This window comes from Tenrec ecaudatus, chromosome 18, assembly GCF_050624435.1.
Source record: "Tenrec ecaudatus isolate mTenEca1 chromosome 18, mTenEca1.hap1, whole genome shotgun sequence".
NCBI lineage: Eukaryota > Metazoa > Chordata > Mammalia > Afrosoricida > Tenrecidae > Tenrec > Tenrec ecaudatus.
Window position 1 is genome coordinate 5,369,571 of NC_134547.1, and position 19,581 is coordinate 5,389,151.

General features: G+C 45.1%; 2 protein-coding genes and 1 non-coding gene across 3 annotated transcripts in view; 1 reads left to right on the forward strand and 2 right to left on the reverse strand.

Annotated features, from left to right (window-relative positions):
- Positions 1-784: 784 nt before the first annotated feature.
- Positions 785-1,309, forward strand: LOC142432287 (eukaryotic translation initiation factor 1). Its single transcript, XM_075537423.1, has one exon. The coding sequence runs from the start codon at positions 800-802 to the stop codon at positions 1,139-1,141; it is 342 nt and encodes a 113-aa protein (XP_075393538.1). The 5' UTR covers positions 785-799; the 3' UTR covers positions 1,142-1,309.
- Positions 1,310-6,118: 4,809 nt separating this feature from the next.
- The window catches only part of LOC142432629 (uncharacterized), a 48,503-nt gene continuing 35,040 nt past the window's right edge, over positions 6,119-19,581 (reverse strand). Inside the window, exons 8-10 of the mRNA XM_075537851.1 lie at positions 18,908-19,034; positions 18,342-18,437; positions 6,119-12,080 (exon numbers count right to left, since the gene is read on the reverse strand). Of these exons, the coding sequence (XP_075393966.1) occupies positions 10,582-12,080; positions 18,342-18,437; positions 18,908-19,034 (1,722 nt within the window). The 3' untranslated portion in view covers positions 6,119-10,581. The remainder of the gene's footprint in view (positions 12,081-18,341; positions 18,438-18,907; positions 19,035-19,581) is intronic.
- On the reverse strand, positions 6,335-6,467 carry LOC142432900 (small nucleolar RNA SNORA70). Its single transcript, XR_012780994.1, has one exon. It is a non-coding gene; the product is annotated as a small nucleolar RNA SNORA70 (small nucleolar RNA).

Sequence of the window (19,581 nt, forward strand, 5' to 3'; positions counted from 1 at the left end):
CTGAAGCTGTGACTAGCTTGTCTCTCTGTTTGTACTGCTGTGGTGGCCTGCGCGGCGTGATGCTGGAAGCTGTCACTGGGATTTTAAATGCGAGCTGGTGACCCCAAAGTGAGCAGATTCCAGAGGAGCTAGCAGCCTAACAAGAGGTTAGAAGAGGGAATAAGGCTGCCCACTTATGAGGCATTACCTCCCTCCTTTCTCCCCCCCCCCCCAAAAAAAAACCACCCACATCACTGCCGTTGAGCTGATTCTGACTGTAGCAACCCAATAGGACAGAGGAGAGCAGCCCCTGTGGGTTTCCTGGACTGTAAATCTTTGTTGTTGGGTGCATGCAGTTGATTCCGACCCCATCAATGCACAACAGAAGGAAACACTGCCTGGCCTTGCGCCATCCAGACAATGGTTCCTATGCCTGAGCCCGTGGTTGCAGGCTCTGTATCAATCCATCTCCTGAAGGGCCTTCCTCTTGTCCGCCGCCCTACACTTTATCAACCATGATGTCCTTCCTTCTCCAGAGTCTGGTCTCTCAAGGCAGCATGTCCAAACTATGTACGGTGAAGTCTCACCATCCTTGTCTCCAAGGAGCACTCTGGCTGTACCTTTCTTTTTAATTTTAAGTTAAAAAAATTTTTTTGTACTTAAAAAATCATTTTATTGCCCAGTCACTGAGCCGCCGCCGAGGACTCAGCAGCCTCCCCCTCGAGCCCCCTCACTTCCAGACGCTCTGTCCCCCCTGCCCGCCTTCTCCAGCCGCCGCCTTCCGCAGGCCGTTTCCACAGAGGAAAAGGAATCGTATTGTATGTCCGCTATCCAGAACCTCCACTCTTTCGACCCCTTTGCTGATGCAAGTAAGGGTGATGACCTGCTGCCTGCGGGGACAGAGGATTATATCCACATAAGAATTCAACAGCGCAACGGCAGGAAGACCCTGACCACTGTCCAAGGGATCGCTGATGACTACGACAAAAAGAAGCTAGTGAAGGCCTTTAAGAAGAAATTTGCCTGCAATGGTACTGTGATTGAGCATCCAGAATATGGAGAAGTGATTCAGCTCCAGGGTGACCAGCGCAAGAACATATGCCAGTTCCTTGTAGAGATTGGACTGGCTAAGGACGACCAGCTGAAGGTTCATGGGTTTTAAGTGCTTGTGGCTCACAGAAGCTTAAGTGAGGATTTCCTTGCGATGAGTAGAAAAATTCCCTCTGTCCCTTGTCACAAGTTTAAAACCTCACAGCTTGTATGATGTAACCATTTGGGGTCCACTTTTAACTTGGACTAGTGTAACTCCTTCATGCAATAAACTGAAAAGAGCCATAAAAAATCATTTTATTAAGGTTTCATACATTGTACTTCTTTCAAGATAAATTTTTCTCTTTTGCACCCTGTGGCTCTTTTTTATTTTGATAATTTATTCATTTATTGTGGAATTATTTTTAAATCCTTTCATTGGGGGCTCTTGCAGCTCTTACCATCCATCCGTCCACCCTGTCGAGCACATTTGCACATATGTCTCTATGGTACTTTCCATATTCTTCTCCAGAATCACAATTCAAATGCATCTGTTCTTCGGTCTTCCTTACTCAATGTCTAACCCTCACGTGCACATGGGTTTCTTACACTGGCGGCTTGTGTGTTGCTGTGATGCTGGAAGCGATGTCACTGGTATTTCAAATGCCAGCGGAGTCACCCAAAGTGAACACGTTTCAGTGGGGTTTCCAGACTAAGCGCAGACTACGAAAAAACAGTTCCACTGCCCACTTCGCAGGAAGGAACTGCTGGTATACAATGGAACTCGTAAATCGTTAGGGAGTAGAAAGTCTCGTCTTTCACCCAAAGAAAGAAGAGTGGCTAGTGGTTTAGAACTGCTGGCTTTGTGGTTAACAGGCCAACATGTAACCAAGGAAGCTGAAAATCTTTGTGAATAGTAGGGAAATTCTGTTAGATATCATGCCAGAAGATGAGGCCCTGAAATTCGACGGCACTCAAAAAAGAGACTAGGAAGAGACCTCTAAGCAGCTTTGACCACAATGATGGTGCATGAAAGCAAGCTTTGAGGATCTTCATTTGTTGATCAAGCACAACTCAAAATGAGACAAAATGCAAATATCCATTAGTAATTGAAATGTGGGGTATGAATTTCTAGGAAAATTGGATGGCATCAAAATAAAATGGAATCCACACACATGGATAAAGCATGCCTATCTTCAAGAATGTTAGCTCCTCTTGTATGCTTTGTACTCGCTCGGAATACTCGGAAGGTCAAGACTAGTACATTGCCCGTTTGTTTGATGTATATGATTCACAAGAGGCCTGCATGTGGGGAGAGGTCAAACGCTCACAGACATCCTCCCCAAGGTAGTTAAGTCACCAGACTGCAGGGTAGGCCTCTCGGGCAGCTAGTCAATCAGACTATATGGCAGGCCTCACTCCCTGCTACTGGGGACAATAAACTGTTCCTCCTGGAGGCCTGTGGCCAAGTGTTCTCACCCTACCAATAATGATCTCTATCAACTGAGTCAGGGAACAGGCCAAACTGACTGTGACATCCAAAGTTAAGTTATCCGCCCATCTTATCAAATGTATACCCTCAGTTCCTCCTCTTACTGTTGCATGTATGTCCCTAGACCACCCCCTCTCATTTCTGTATTACCTATGGCACAACCCCTCCCTGTGATGTATGTCCTCACCTGTAATTAGGGGGCTTGTACGTCCCCAGAGAATATAAAAGGGGCCAGGGCTACCATTAAACTCGCTCACTCTCTCCCTCCACGTGGACCATCGAGTGGAGCTGAGGTGAGCATGCTACCATGAATTGTGACTGACTCCCACTTATCTCTATACTTCTATCTCTCATGCTCTCTATAACTTTACTATGATCTTTACTTATTATCGCTGTACAATTGCGCCTACCGGACCCGTAATGATGTGTTAGGGGCTGGCTTCCCCTGACACCTGCAAGCCTCAAGAGCTACAAAAACCCATTGGTGCATACACTCTTGGCTCTTCTCCCTCTTTTCACTTCTCCCGAGAATGGACTTGAGTCCCCGTTTTGTGTCTTAATTGCATGCATAGCTCCTTGAGCCCATTGGACTTGTGGGGTTGGACCGCACAGTGGAGGTCTGCAGGCTTGTCTTGAAAGAGTCCAATGCTTCAAATCTTCAGGTAACAGGTCAAAAATGAGAGGAGCCTGGGGGCACCTGAAGTGTTGGGCTCAATGGTGTTCTTTCAGTGAATGAAATCTGACCTAGCTCTGAGCGGTTAGTCACAAGACGGAAGTGATGAATGGGGGGACGGTGTTAAAAAGGAACACCAATGGAAAAGGCAGTTTCTCTCGATGTGGCAGGGAAGAGCAGGCAGATTAGAGGCACTAATAACCAAGTATGACGATGTAAGATTTGAAAATAATTTATAACTTATCAAGGGTTCATGAGGGAAGGAAAAAAGTGAAGAACTGATATAAAGGGCTCAAGTAGAAAAAATGCTTTGAAAATGAGGGCAACATATATACAAATATGCTTGACACGTGGATGAATGTATGGATTGTGATGAGGGCTGTAAGAACCCCCCCCCCCCATGAAAGTATTTAATGAATTGTTAGAGTACAAGAAAAAATGTTCTAAAATTAACTGTTGTACCAATTGTACAACACTTCTTGATGATTGAACTAGTTAATTTGATTATGTCCCAATAAAACTTTATTTACAAAAATGCCTATTTGGATGTTTTTTTATTTTTATTGCTAATGTCATGATCATGGGATCCTGAGATTTCTACACATGCAGATTGTAGGGATGGAAGTGTGTGATTCGTGGGTTCTGATTCATTGCTCGAGAAGTAGCCGTCATGAACCCATGATGCTATGTAGTGTGTGGTTGTTGAAGAATAACTAAGGGCTGAAGCACACTTCCTGTACATAGCTGAACCTTGAAAACCTGCTCGGTGAAATCTTCCAGTCACACACACAGACTACTGTATGATCTCACTTACAGGAACTGAGCAAACATATAAAACCTAAGGTTACTCATCTTTACCGTAAGTCGGAGGGAGGGTGGTGGATGTTGATTGTACTGGCAAATGTTTTATTTTCATCGCCAAATTTAAAGACTTAAGCACACAGCAGAACACATTAAAAACCCACAGGCCTGGCACCATGCATTCTTTATGGAGGCATCTGAGAGAATCCCATCAAGAACTCACCACCACCACCACCTCAGCCCTGTGGTTTTGTATTTTCAAATAGTGATGGTTGTTGGTGCTGCTCAGGAACACAAACCTTTGGTTTGAATTGTCTAGAAATCCTCCCTTAAAAAAATCCTTAGCAGTTTCTCCATTACAATTGCTACACTGAATAGACTAAATAGCTATTATTGCTTCCTTGTGGTAAACTGAGGGACTGGATGAATGTGAATGGCCAAATTCCCTGTGTTCATAATCACCAGGTCTGGAAGGCCAACTCCAGGGGGTGAAGGTTCACGGTTATGAGATAAAATAACTCTTAATGCACATTCACATGACGGGATACAGCGCCTACTATAGTCCTGCAGAGATGTCAGAATGGATGCAACTGGCTGTTCACAATACACCCAGAGGTTATCTATAGTTAAGAACAATCCGATTATATTGCCTATCCCACCCAAAAGTGTAGCAAAATCCTTTTTGGTGTCTCCTTCTGATACAAATCATAGATTGTTTCCCTTCGGAGGACTCAAGGACATACAAGGTTACACCCACTTGTGCACTATATTACCTGTGCCTATCAAAAGATTTGTAAGCCCCATGATTATATACACTCATTGGAATATACATTAGCTCTTTTGATCCTGACATAGGAACAAGGAACTGGGCCGGGGCCCTGTCTTATTTTTCTAAGGATCCGTTCGACTACTGGGGACTGGTACCCTGACATTTTCTGATCTTTTATTCACCGCTCCATAAAGGTTCCTGGGTTTTTTTGCTCAATGAATCTTCAGTATAAAACGGGTGCCTTGTACAGTGATGGTGCTTTAGAATATTTCTGAAGGACCCAGGATTTTCTGATTGAGTTCTGAGACAGCAACCACATCCAGGCAAATTTCCATCTCTTCTCATGGGCAAGACTCGGAGTAAGAGTATATGGAAATTAAAGAAACTTGGTTGAGAAGACTGGCTAGGAGGCTCCTGCTTAGCAAAGTGTGAAGTGATGAACATCAAACTTGTCTCAATTCAGCCAATTACAGAAAGTGTCGCATCGTTGAAATGGTGTAAATTTCGAGGTTTATAGTTTCAACTCCAACACACCCTCAAAAGGACCCAGCTCCTTTACTTCGTGGTCGGGAGTCCTTGGGTGGAGCACACAGCTAAGCATTGGGATGCTAGCAGTAAGGCTGGTGGTTCAAATCAACCCTCAGGTGCCTCACGAGAGTTGGCAATCTGCTTCTAAAAGGACACAGTACTAAGGACCCTAGCAGTTCTTTGTATACAGTCTCGCCATGTGCTGGAATGGACGTGACAGTAACTAACAACAATAATATCCACTTAGAAACTAAGGTTATTACTTTGTGCTTTATTCTTATTCTGAGCATCCTTCCTCTTTTCTGCTCTTGTCTATAATCAGTTGTTGGGTATCTTATTTTTTTTTCTTTTTACTTAAAAATACACACTTACATTCACAACTATAGCTCTGGAGATATTGTTTCCCCATATATTTTGAGTATTATCATCTAAAAAACACTTTAAGGAGAAGAAACCATTTTTCAAAAAAGAGCTGCCCAGGGCTTTAAAGAAAACACAGAATCAAAATACTAATCTAATTGTAAAATAAGAAGAAAACAAAAGGAAATAAAACCAAATTATCAGTGCTCCAAGTGAAAGCCGACTGATTAATAAAACAGATCAAGCACAAGTATTTTCCTCTATTTTTTTTTATCAGGAAGTTCAATTTTTATTTGGTGGGTATGAGAGGTAGCACAGGTCTACCAAGGCCTTCATGAATCCAGGGCCCGCCACTTGTCCAAGGGGCCATGGTTAGGGATGTATTTGACTCCACAGCCATCCGGGATGAGGCGCTTCTCAGCCACCATATCCTCAAACTCATCAGCATTAAACTTGGTGAAGCCCCACTTCTTAGAGATGTGGACCTTCTGGCGCCCAGGGAACTTGAATTTGGCCCTGCGTAAGGCCTCAATCACATGCTCCTTGTTTTGAAGCTTGGTGCGGATGGACACGATAACCTGGCCAATGTGGACTCTAGCCACAGTGCCTTGAGGTTTCCCAAAAGCACCTCACATCCCAGTTTGAAGCCCAGTTTAGGGAGAGCAGAAATTAGCCAGGCCAGAGGCATCGAAAAGCAGCAAAAGGTTGTCTCCAAGGTCCCTAGGGCAGCCTATACGTACCAATCGGCTGCATACACTACCGAGGGGGCTTGCTGCTTGCAGCCATTGCACACCGGCCCCCACAAGGAGGAGGACGGTCGGCTTAATTGGCTGCAGCAGTTGTTGGGTATCTTAAAAGCTATATTAGAATGTTTTGTGAGGGGCTTTCATTCACTTACTTTCCAAACATATTTAGTTTTCTGTGTACTGTGAGAAACAGTCATATACGCAAATGCGCTCCAAAATAATCATGTGGGATGATACAAACGTTGGAATCCTGACAGACATAGAGTCTTTCTCATTGTGCTGTCCAAGGTAGATTATAGTCACACATGGCTACTGAATACGTGAGATGAGGGTAGTGCAACGAAGGAATTGAATTTAAAAAATAGCCAGAAATTATTGCTATCAAGTTACTGACAATCTACTTGAGTATACATACTCACACTAAAAAGGTATTTAAAAGAAATACCTTGAGGGAAGAGTTGAGTGCAAGAAAAGGACTTTGCTTTAAGGAATAAGAATCATGATCAGCATAAGCTGGTTCCTATGACGGACCCCCTGCCTTCCATTTTTATTTTTCACCATTGCTTACGCCTGAAGTCCCACCATGGTATTTCTCTGCTTGCATTCTTAAATTGTTGCAATGGCAACACAGCGCTCTCAGACCATGACCACAGCTATGTGATTTATTACAGAGGTAACAGGTTACAATTCAAAATCAGGACCAACTGAAACGTAACAGGATTCAACCAGGATTCAATTGGTTGATCAGGACAGCTCTCTCACAGAATAACCCCTAGGAGCAAAATGCTCCCCGCTGTGGAGCCCTGGTAGTGTAGTGGTTACCCACTGGCCTGCCCTCTGCCTGGTCAGCGGTGGGAAACTGAGGTCTTGGCAGAGAGTGTATGTGGACAAATTCTCTTTACTCATAATTAAGAAGCCTGGGAGGCCAGAACTGAGTGGAGGGAGGCCTTCACATTTGTGAGTTGGAGAAGAGCCCCAGTCACATTCTCCTAATAAAAACCATTCCCACTACACTGGTACAGATGGGAACTGGAAACACATGGAATCCAAGACAGATGATCCCTTCAGGGCCAGTGAAGAGAGTGAGTGGTGATACCGGGAGGGAGGGTTGGAAAGGGGGAACCCATTACAAGGATCTACATATAACCTCCTCCCTGGGGGACAGACAACAGAAAAGGTGGGTGAAGAGAGACGTCAGACAGTGTGAGATGACAAAATAATAATTTAGAAATTATCAAGGGTCCATGAGGAAGGGGGGAATGGGGAGGGGGGAAAATGAGGAGCTGATACCAAGGGCTAAAGTGGAGAGCAAATGTTTTGAGAATAATGAGGATAACGAATGTATAAATGTGTTTTACACAGTTGATGTATGCATGGATTGTGATGAGTTGTATGAACCAATAAAATAAAAAAAACAACCATCCCCACAATATCCTCCTACCCTTTACAAGCACATGACTGATTGTTATCTGGCTGGCAACTTCATCTTTAGAAACAGATACACTGCTATTGTTCTCTGCTCAGGGGACAGTGACTTTCCTTACCTGCTCCCAGCACCAGTTAGGTTATTCCCCCCAGGAGCTCAGAGACCTCTAGGGTTAACATATTGCCCACCTTGTTACAGATGTAGGTGTATGTAGGGGGGGGGGATTATTGCATGCCCTGAGACTATATAAGTTTGTTAAAGAATACATTCACACACTCTCCCCACTGCTTGGCCCTGGCATCATGGAGGTGAGCACCCAAAACTTTGGTCTGCCTCTCTATTACCTTCAACTACACAGCCACCCCTTAGGACCCACCCGGATGTGGTGCCCCGGAAGAGGGACCAAGAAGGCCTCATATAGGAGGAATAATCTGCCCTGGTGAGGTTGTATAACCTCACTAGCTAGTAGGGTGAATCAGGGAAATTATTTTTTTCCAGGGAAATTACCTTAGAGTAAAAGTTCAGTTGAGGGATTATTAAATATTTAAATGGAATGAGGCAAGGTGAAAGTAATCCTAAAACTTACTGTATTAGTCTCACCCACTTACTAAAAAACAATTGTAGTAGTAATAAGCAAAAAAGATGGAAGGATTTTTACAAGTAGTGGAAAAGTGTAACTCATGGTTCCCCGAGGAAGGGCCTTCTGACCGAGGGACCTGGGAGATGGTAGCAGGGAGAAAGACTGGGTTTTCTACTCCCATGAAGTTAGTCGCAGAACCCCACAGGGGGTCGCTATGAGTCAATATTGACTCAATGGTAGCGAGTTTGGTTCGGACGCTGTCTACATAAAGACCTTGGGCAGTTTTTTGCTGTCAGGACCTCTCTGCTGCAGTGGCCTCAGAGCTGTCTGGGTGTTTCCTCTCTGGCTCTGCACCATCAGCCTATCCACAGCTAAATGACCCAGCTGCCACTGGAATGTCCTTTGTCAGCCTCTCCGTTGCTAACTGATGTAGCTGACAGCTAGTGTACCACTTAGCTCAGCTCTACATGGAGCTTCTCAGCCACACTGCCTCTCTGCTGTGCTTAAACTGGCCCAGTTCCTATCACAGCCAACATAGCAGCGTGCTCGGCTCTCATCTGCTCGGTTGTCAGGCTTCTCTGCTGTCATGCTTCCCATCGTTGGCCATTTCTGCCATGAGCTGGTCCCCCCAAGCTCACAGCCAGTGTGGCAGCTTTGTAATCACTCAGCTCCTACATGGCTCATCTTCTAGGTTTTAATTTTTTCTAGCTTTTAGATAGCACCTATTCTGTCATCTAGAACGCATGCCCTAAATCTCTTACTCAATCGTTTCTATATCTTGATTCTCATCAGTTGCAAGGCAGACTCTCCGTCAACAGACCAGAGCTTAACAATCCTCAATTACTCATGTCGCTCCAGATACACAGGACAAAGTATCACGTCATCAAACTGTGCCCAGCTGACCTTGGACATGTCAATCAACAAAGGGAATCCCCTGGCAAAAGACACCCCCACCAGGTGGGAAACAACCTAGGAGACCCACTGCCCAACCATGCTTCTCAAAAAAAAAAACCTGGATAAAGGTAATATCTTCTCAACCAACCAACCAAGGCTGAAATCCAGTTAAAGGAACTTGTTTCACTACAAGTCGTTAAAAATCAAGGAAGTTATAATCTCGCTGAAATAAGACAGGCATTAAAATAAATGCCTCATTCCCTACGATAAGTACCATTAAGAGGAATCCTTACCCCAAGAATCCGTGGGTAGTGCAAACGATGAATGCATTCGGCTGCTGACCCAAATGATTGGAGGTTTGAGGCTACCTAGACATGACTAGAACGCCAGGCCTGGCCACAGAGCTCTGAAACACCAGCCGAGGGATCTGAAGGGACCAGAGTTCTTACGCTCTTCATGTCGCCATGAGTGGGGATCAGCTCAATGGCAACTAGCTTTGACAGGTAATTGTCATAAGCAGTTTGTAGGATTTCTAGCGCACAAAACTTCTAACTAAACACTATGTTCCAATTACTCCACTTCTCTCTCATCTAACAGATAATGCATCATCCTTTGACTAGGTGAGCTGGGGGCCACGACTCTACTGAATGTTAACCAACTAAAGTGGGCACACACCCTTCCGTTTTGTGCACCAGTGCCCTCTCAGCAACTGAGCCGAAGGCCAGGGGCAAAGGCAGTGTGTGACAAACATTCCTGACATTCGCGAAAGGACTCAGCACAGGTCTACTGTTTTGCAAGTACCACATACATACGCCTGAGATTGATGGTGGGCGGTTCTGGCTTTCAACGGACCCTTCACACTCATCGGAACAAACCGGTATGTCTGTGTGCCCAAGCCCCACCGGTCTAACGTTGCCCTTCATCTACCAACTACATCCTATGTGTTTGTTTTGTTTCTCGTTTATAACACTTGGGATCCACACGTGTTCGGAATGGAGTCAACAGCAACAAGTAACCTTCCGGATACTGACCACCTTTTCCGTTTTAAAGCTCCAGGCCACTTCCTTGGTCTGCAGACACGGACTTTGCCTCATTCAATTAGCATAATAAACGATGTGTGTAGATTAGGTTAAAGTCGAGTTTTCTTTTTCTTGCTACCAATGCACACATCTATCTAAAATGAGGTCATCGTGCTTGTCCAGGATCTGAATTCATGAGTTTCCTCAGGACACGTTCTGCGGCCATACAAAGAGGTAGACACTTTCGACCGCCCTTATTCTTCAGCCAATCCATCTGCGTTTACCTTATGGGCTTTGTGTGGCATAAAAGAGGACATAATTAAGCATTGAAGGCACTGCCACATTCACTGCATTCATAGGCATGACCACATTCACGGCATTCATAAGGACTCTCTGCTGTGCAAATTCTCTGTTCCCTCCTGATGGGTCATTGCTGGCAACAGGCGGACCCACAAGGACCACATTCCTATCTGACAGAAGCCCATTCGTGCTTACTGACTGCTGAGCTCCCGCAGAAGGCATTTTTCCAGTCACTGTCGTAACTGGGCCTTTCTCGGGCATGAGGTCACTGCTATGTGATGGCACAAGATTCCCTGTGGCACGGTCTTCCAACCTGAGTGATCCTTCTACCTTGATTGAATCCACATGCTTCTCGCTCGTGTGTTTTCTCTTATGTAAATATAAAGATGAAGTATAAGCAAAGGTTTCTCCGCATTCCTTGCAGCCATACGGCATCTCTCCTGTATGAGATCTCTGATGTACACGAAGCTTTGGTTTCGTGTTAAAGGCTTTCCCACAGTCAGTGCATTGAAAGGGCTTCACTCCTGTGTGAATCTTCTGATGACTAATGAGACCTGACTTCTGGGAATAAGGTTTTCCACATTCACTGCAAACGAAGGGACTCTTTCCTGTGTGAAATCTCTGATGGCCTATGAGACATGACTTTTGGCTGAAGCCTTTCCCACATTCGCCACAGACATAGGGTTTCTCTCCAGTGTGCGTTCGCTGATGAATAATGAGATTTCCCTTCTGGATGAAGCCTTTCCCACATTCGCTACATATATAGGGTTTCTCTCCAGTATGGATTCGCTGATGAATGATGAGATCTGCCTTCTCAAAGAAGCTTTTCCCACATTCATTACACATATAAGGTTTCTCTCCCTTATGAGTTTTCTGATGTTTAATGAGCCCTGATTCATAAAGATAGGATTTGCCACATTCTGGGCATTTGTATGGTTTCTGTCCTTTATGAGTTGTCTGATAATGTTCAGTGAGGTTGAATTTTTTAGGAAAGGCTTTCCCACACAGACTGCACCTATGTGGTTTCTCACCTGTATGAATAATCTGATGATTAGTGAGGAAAGACTTCTTGATGAAGGCTTTGCCACATTCACTACATACATGTGGCTTCTCTGTTTGATGAGTTTTCTGATGCTTAATGAGTTGGGACTTGGTGCTGTTGGATTTCCGACTCTCAGGAAATTTCTTTTCAGTACAAAATTGGTCATGGCCAGCACGGAGAAAGGTTCGCTCATCCCCATTAAGCTCAGCTGAATTTGTTCTTTTATCATTTTGTCTCTGATTGCCTGTAGATAAACTTAAATTTGACTTAAAATTTTTTTCACCTAAGTAAAATATACCATGATTTTCCCCTAAATGAAAATTATTTGGGGGTCTATGCACAGTATTTTCCAGTGTGTTATGTCCGCAGCATGGCCCCACTTTTTCTACACAGCTTTCAATTTGTGAATGTCTGAGCAGGTGATCTTCAACCTTCCGGGTTTCTAGGAGAAAAGAGAACAAGGAAACCTTTCATCATCTTGATTTGCTGAGTCCTTAAAAAAAATGCACTGATGAATGGAGACCTTTAGTGACCAACCTCCGAGAGAGTGTAAATAAAACATCAGGTCTGCTGCTCCTTGCATTGATAAAATTACAGTTATATAAACAACCCAAGTGGTAAAAATACTGGATGTGAACATAAGGTTAGGTAATACATGATGAATACATAAATAGTTGCTTCTCCAACAGGCCTCACAAGCACAGGATGCAAAATACAAGACACTTACTAGGACCTACATATCAAAGAGGCTGTAAGCACTTCTGATGGTATAGTTGTTTATGTGAAGAATGTGTAGGAAGTTACATTTGAAAGAAAAGATTTTTCACATAGAAAATTTTCCTAATGTTTACAAGAACCTATGTTCTAGTACAGTAAACTACTGGGAAAAAAACATAAATAAATAACAGCAAGGGATGTCAAACAGAAAACAGCTGCATCCCGAGGGCTGGGGAACGTGGGGGAAATGTGGGTGTGTTTTGAAGAAATAGAAGGTTCACTGATGAGTTCCTTTGTTGCAAGGGTGGGATTAAAAAAAAGTCAAGAATCAGAACAGAGTTTCTGCTAAGTATTTCCAGTGAGCCAGCGTAGCAGTGGCTTTCGATGAGATGAAGAGAATTACTGATGGTTAGGCTGTTCAAGGAAACCTTTTGAGGTGTATGAACGTCAAGATGCTAATACATAGCCACGTACAGAAATGAAGAGGGGGGAAAAGAAGTATAAATCCTAGTAAGTCTTGACTGGAGGTAAAAATTCAGCAACTTTTAGTAAGTGACAATTTAAGGAGAACAGACTATAGTCATGTTAAGTGAAGATGTGTCTTGAAAGAAGATGACCACCCAAGAGGTAGTGAATTACTTAGCACGGCTCTTTTAGCTATAAACTCACCACCATCGAGTTAATGTTGAGCCACAGGGACACTGCACAGGGTTCCAACACTGTCCGTCTTTACAGAAAGCAGACAGCCTCATCTTTCTCCTAAGGGGCAGGTGTGATGGCCCAGTGCCTGACCCCATCCAGCTACTGGCTTCCTTTCTGTGCTACATTAAAACTGCAGCCTCTGTATGCCTGTTGCTATGGACCTATTTTGGAGTGAGTTCTCTATAATGTTAATGAGGCCGGATTAGGGTAAGATCTTGAGTCACTGTCTTAAGAAAGGTTGCGACTCAATTCACCACCTTAATCTCCTTGACCGTATGATCTGCAGCCAGCCAATATATACGAATGCTCTTGCAAAGTTCTCTCTCTTGCTGTAAGTCCTACACCTGGCTTGCTATTCTCTGATCCTGCAACTTGAGCCAGCAGCCTATCTGCTCAGACCCGATTTGCCCACTTCCACAACCTTATGAGTCATGAGTCTGTTGTGTGATCTGCTGATCTGGGGTCATCAACTCCTGCAACCACATGAGAAGAATCCTCCTGATGTCTGGCCTATGAATTTGGGATTTGCCAGCCTCCACAGCTGTGTGAGCCATTTCTTTGGTTGTTCAGGAGTTCTGTGAAATATTCAGTTACCGAGTGGATTAAACAGCCCAAATACATGATGGATAATATTGAAGGAAAGAGAAGTAGTTAAGGTTAGAAATGATGAAGTGATACCATACTTTGACAAAAGTGGACATTTGAGACATGTTTAACTTCTGCTTCACAGGGACCAGCCTTGTGCTTATTTTTCTTTTCTTTTTTTTCCTATTCTTCTAAGTAAATCATTCACACACCAAAGTTTTAATTATTCCAGCGATTAGAGCTTTGAATTGGAGAAGTTCACTGGGAAAATGAAGTGACTACAATAGTAACACAATAAACTAAACGAAAAATTAGAATTAGTGCAGAGACTAACAACTGCATTTGGCTTTTGTCTTTGGTCCTTTGAAAGACCATCCTTGGCATTTTCAAGCAACCAGGCTGCCTCTGCTTTCAAAACAGGCAACAGTTTAAAAAGTGGAAAATTTAGCACGGGTTACACAAATATATCTGGAAACTCACCCCAAGAAGTGAGGGGGCAGAACATAATCAATCCTACATATTTGTTTTTTAAATCAATGCTGCCAGCCAATGAAATGAGGCCTAACCATGAGTCTAACAGAAAGCTAACAAAACACTATTGAAAAGGAAGCGCTGGGCTCCCCAGACTCTGAGAGCATCCCTGCAGGAGTGAGGGTGGGCATCCATGGAGACACAAAGGACGTCTCCTCCTGGGACTGCTCCCAGACCACATTGATACATTTTCTGGTTGTGCCAGGTGGCTGTGACCATAGGTAGTCGTTTCCCTGAATTACGTGAGGTCTTCTCGAGAATGAATGAACCCAAAGGGGTCAATGATCAAGCGGGCCTGGGTCTGCCTATCTGAGTCGGGAAAAGTCACTCTGATTTTTAAGCTCTGACGCAGCTCTGAGTTGCCAGTTCAGAGAAACTACAAACACAGGTGCGTGCGTGCTATCTGACCATCTCTAACTTCATGAAGGGGAACGAGAATCAGCAGGAGACTGATTCCTGTGAGGTGGAGGACAGACAAGCCTTCACCCTGCAATCTTTGAACCAGTTCCACTGCCAACTCTCTCCCCCATACTACTCTCAAGCTGTCCTCTATTTTGTGAGACATTATGAACAGTAGCCTCTGTGCCTGGGGTGACAGTCGTTTTGAAGGGAGCTGTCTGTTGTGTGAATGAAGCAGGATGTGTTTTAAGTTGCCACCCTACTAGGGGTGGCCTGCACCCCATATATAGGAATGAACGGGGCAAGTTCTTTCTCTTGCTCGGAGCCTGCAGTTGATTTTCACCTGACTTTAGGCTCTTAGGACTTGAGTCAGTCACCTCTCATCAGACGAGACTCACTGCGCAGAGGACCTAGACCAGCGGTTCTCAACCTTCCCAATGCCTCGACCCTTTAATACAGTTTCTTATGTTGTGGTGACCCCCAAACATAACATTATTTTTTAAAATCATTTTATTGGGGCTCATACAACTCTTATTACAATCCATACATACATCAATTGAGTAAAGCACACTTAATACATTCGTTGCCCTCATCATTCTCAAAAGTCGCCTTCTGCTTGAGTTCCTGGAATCAACTCATTTTCCTTTTTTCCGTCCCCCTCCCTCCCAGCTCTCCCCTCCCTCATGAACCATTAACAATTTATAAATTATTACTCTATCCTATCTTATAATGTCCGGAGTCTCCCCTCACCCACTTTCCTGTTGCCCATCCCCCAGAAAGGAGGTTATATGTAGATCCCCGTAATCTGTTCTCCCTTTCTACCCCCCTCTTCCCTCCCTGTATCGCTACTCTCACCGTTGCTCCTGAGGGGTTCATCTGTCCTGGATTCCCTGTGTTTCCAGTTCCCATCTGTACTGCTGTGCATCCTCTGGTCTAACCAGGTTTGCAAGGTAGAATTGGGATCATGATAGTTGGGGGGAGGAATCATTTAAGAACTAGAGGAAAGTTGTGAGTTTCATTATTGCTACACTGAACCCTGAGTGACTCATCTCCTCCCCAATACCTCTCTGCAAGGGATGTCCAGCTGTCTACAGATGGGTATTGGGTCCCCTTCATGCACTCCCCTCATTCACGATGATATGATTTCCACCCCCACCCCACCCCCTGCCATCTTTGGTGCTTGAAACCTGGTCCCCTCGGCCCTTCATGATCACACACGTTGGTGTGCAACATAAATTTATTTTTGTCGCTCCTTCATAACTGTCACTTTGCTTCTGTTATTAATCAGACGACCCCTGTGAAAGGGTCATTTGAACCCCTAAGGAGACACGACCCACAGGTTGAGAACCACTGAACTAGACCAAGAAGCTTGAGGCAGTATACCTGATCTGGTTATAGGTTGCCAAGGAGAAAAAAGGTGCCAAACAGGTCTAAGAGTTCTATGTGGTGGCATGGTTCTTTGTGGCCAGCACAATGAATTAGCAAACACAGCACAGAAGCTGAGAGTGCTGGTGGCTGGCGGTGTCAACGGTGGAAAACTTGGAGAATGGAGGCACATCTGATCTCCACCTTGTAGGAATCAACCTTGTGCTGATCCTGATTTTAGCCCTACTCTTAGATTCAGACAAGGTCTGACACTGGAAGAAAACAATAGGCTTCACAAACTGCATCGCCACACTGACCTTACCTGGAGTCCCTGGGGATTGCCACATGGTTTATCCTTGATTGGGACTGGACGGAGGAACGGCCAGCCTGAGTTTTGCCTGGATTGCCTGGGGAGTCCTGCCCTGTCACGAGGATTGTCCTAAATGAAGGGAAAGCACTGTTGATTTTGCAAGGGGCCTCATAAGCAATGGGAGTCCACAGGGGGCAGTGAGTTCATCCTATGACCATGCAGGGGCGCTGTCCTTCCAGAACTAAGGCAGCTGTAACATACTTGGAGCTATTACTGCGATGGAGGAGCTGCCTGTGACGGGCGGGACAAGCTACAGAAACAGCCTGATGTGGATGGTGGCAGCAGAGTGTAAGGGCTGAGCCACAACCAAACGACACTCAAGGAAGAGCGTACACCAAGCAGGGGGCCACGAGAGAGGGTCACCTCCAAAGGAATTCTACACCAAGAGAAGCTTTCTGTAGCTGGTCGAACCCTCTGACTACCCAAGGACGGAAACCACCCAAGAACTATCCTGGAGGGAGACAGGAAAACCTGGAAGCCAGCTGAGGAGAGCAGTACCCAGTGGAGCGGCATGAGTGACCTCACCGCCCAACGTTGGCTTAAACGGTGTCTTAGTTGATGAAAATGAGCCGGTCGTTGAGGTGCGGGGCTTTCACAGAGGGTACCCCTGCATACCTAAGCCCATGCATCTCTTCCTTGATATTCTTTCTTTATGGAATTCTGTGGTACGGTACGTTACACGCTGTCATTGCACACATGGTGTTTCGGCAGACTAAGTGATCTCTGAGATGGATTACCAAGCTCAACAAGAAAAGACGTGCAGAAGAAGAACCGGTGGTTTCAGAAGTGATGCACAAGTGGGAACGTTGGGGCTTATTTGATCTCCATTGTCTCACAGGAACCAGCCTTGAGTTGATTCTCAAGCTCAAAGGCCATTTCAGTAGACAAAGAGTCACAGTCTGGCTGACAATAGAACTGAGAACACAAGACGTCAAATGTTTTTTCCTAGGGGGAAAACCAGCAGGAATGGCGAGAGCTTCCTAGAAGCGAGCCCTGTACACAGTGAACATTCACAGAAACTACCAGATGGATGGGATTGCAGGTGCAGAGCACTTAAGGTTCACCTAAGCCGGTAGGTGCTTTCTCGCTGGAAGATAGCCCCAGCCCCTTCTCTAACTTCTGGGGAAACATTGAGACTTTTCCTAAGAAGAGCAAAATGCATAGAAAAAGATGTTAGATATTACCAGGGAAGGTCTTGATTTGACAGCGTGCTCTAGGAAGTCGAAGGAGCTTAATTCATCAGACTGAGAGAAACTGCAAAGGGCCAGACCATGAAAGGAGGAAAGGGAAATCAGATCCTTTGGAGGAGGCCGGCATGGAAGCAAAGGAGAGCGAGAGAAAGCAGTGGCACAAGGACCAGTTTGTTATGAAGGAGCAACGCTCAAGGTGGGCTGCGTGTGACGGATACACCTAGTCTTTCCCAGGGCGGGGAAAGGTGTCAGACTCAGAAAAGTAATGAATTTTAAATTCCCCACTTAAAATTGGGGAGAGAGGCCTGAATGTTGGAATTCCAGAGCAAAGGGAGCTGGAAAACATTCTAGATTTGAAAATCCTAGAAGAAGAAAAAAAATCCTAGAAAACATCGAGATGCAGATCAAATAAGCAGTAATTCAATCTCAGGAGGGAGAGAGAAAAACGCCTTTCTCTACAGTCCTGGAAAGAAAAAAAAGGTACTTACTACACGGGGAGGGGAATCTATGAAGGAATTCTTATGTCTCCTCACATAGTCCTTTCCTTTGCTATTTTGATTTTTTTATTGGGATTTGACATGTGTATCATTCCACAGGTCAGTCGCATCAAGCAGTGTTGGACAACTGCCACCACGGTCAGTTTCCACACATTCTCTTCCTTCCTGGACTCCTTGACATGGGCTGCCTTTTACCACCCCCGCCCCCCACCATCCCAGAAACCCTTATTCCACTTGCTGTCACCTAGAGGGTCATCAATCTTGGGGTTCATGGATCCAACACCTTCTCTGACTGGAGTGAGACTTTGACGGCCTTCCCCCATTACCAGTGCTCTCCACTCGCTCACCTGAGAAGATTCCACTGTAGCTTCCATGGAAGCGAGACCAGGGTTGCTCTCCTTGTACTAGCCGGGAGAGTGCATCAGGCTTGCTAACTTGACACCCTGTTCGTGGGAAAGCACAGAATTTCAGACACATTGAATGGACCTTGGGCTTGTGAAGACGGCAGAGTGTTCTATTTGGGAAAACAAACCTTTTCAAGGGCACAGAGTAATTTCTCGAAAGAACAAACCCTTTCATCTAGAGAAGGGGCCTTCAAATGTTTTTTTTAACAGGGGGCCAGTTCACTGTCCCTCAGACCGTTGGAAGGCCGGACTATAGTTTTAAAAAAACGAACTATGAACAAATTCCTATGTACACTGCACATATCTTATTTTGAAATAAAAAAACAAACGGGGCAAAAACACCCAGCGTGCTGGATAAATGTCATCAGTGGGCCACATGTGGCCCTCGGGCCGTAGTTTGAGGACCCCTGATCTAGAGCTAGGGAACTGACAGAGAACCTGCCCACAGATACTCCAAATATGTTAATAGTTGTCGAAGGGAAGACCAACTACAGGTGAGTTGTCCTCACCCACGGACAGCAGGCTGCGGTAGGTCTCCAACATCACATCCCAGTACAGATCCTTCTGAGCCGGGTCCAGGAGCTGCCACTCCTCCCAGGTGAACTCCATAGCCACGTCATCGAATGTCAGCGATTCCTAAATTAAGATGAGTCTGCTTAATATAGTAGTTTCCATTGGAGGGGAATGAAATGTAGAGAGACTGTGTTCTGCTCACTTCCTCTATCTAGAGTATGCATCTATATACATACAAGCTGAGTTAGTTAAAGTTTATTGTGCCAACCTGGCTGATAACCACATGTGGGGTTAACTGAAGGGTGGAGAGACAAATGGCTCCCTGAGCCTAGCTTTCTAGTTCTCGGGTCTCCATGATCTAATCTAATGGGCACACATCAACCCAAGCCTGCCTAAATGGTCTATAAAGGAGCAGGGTGCACCTCAGGATAAAGAAGCGTGTGAACAGGGTCCCTTCTTCAATGTAGGGCAGCTCTCTCAGCTCCTCTTGGCCCTCTGTCACCAAATACTTTGTCCCTGGACCCTGCTGGGTTGTCTTGCTGTGTGACTGCACTTGCCTGGTATGACAGCTCTTTCAGGAGTTTCTCGGTCTTGCCGCCCCTTCTCTCTCCTTTCCTGCTTCCCACATCTTTTCTGTCTGGCAAATCTCCATGAGGCTGGTTGCCGATGG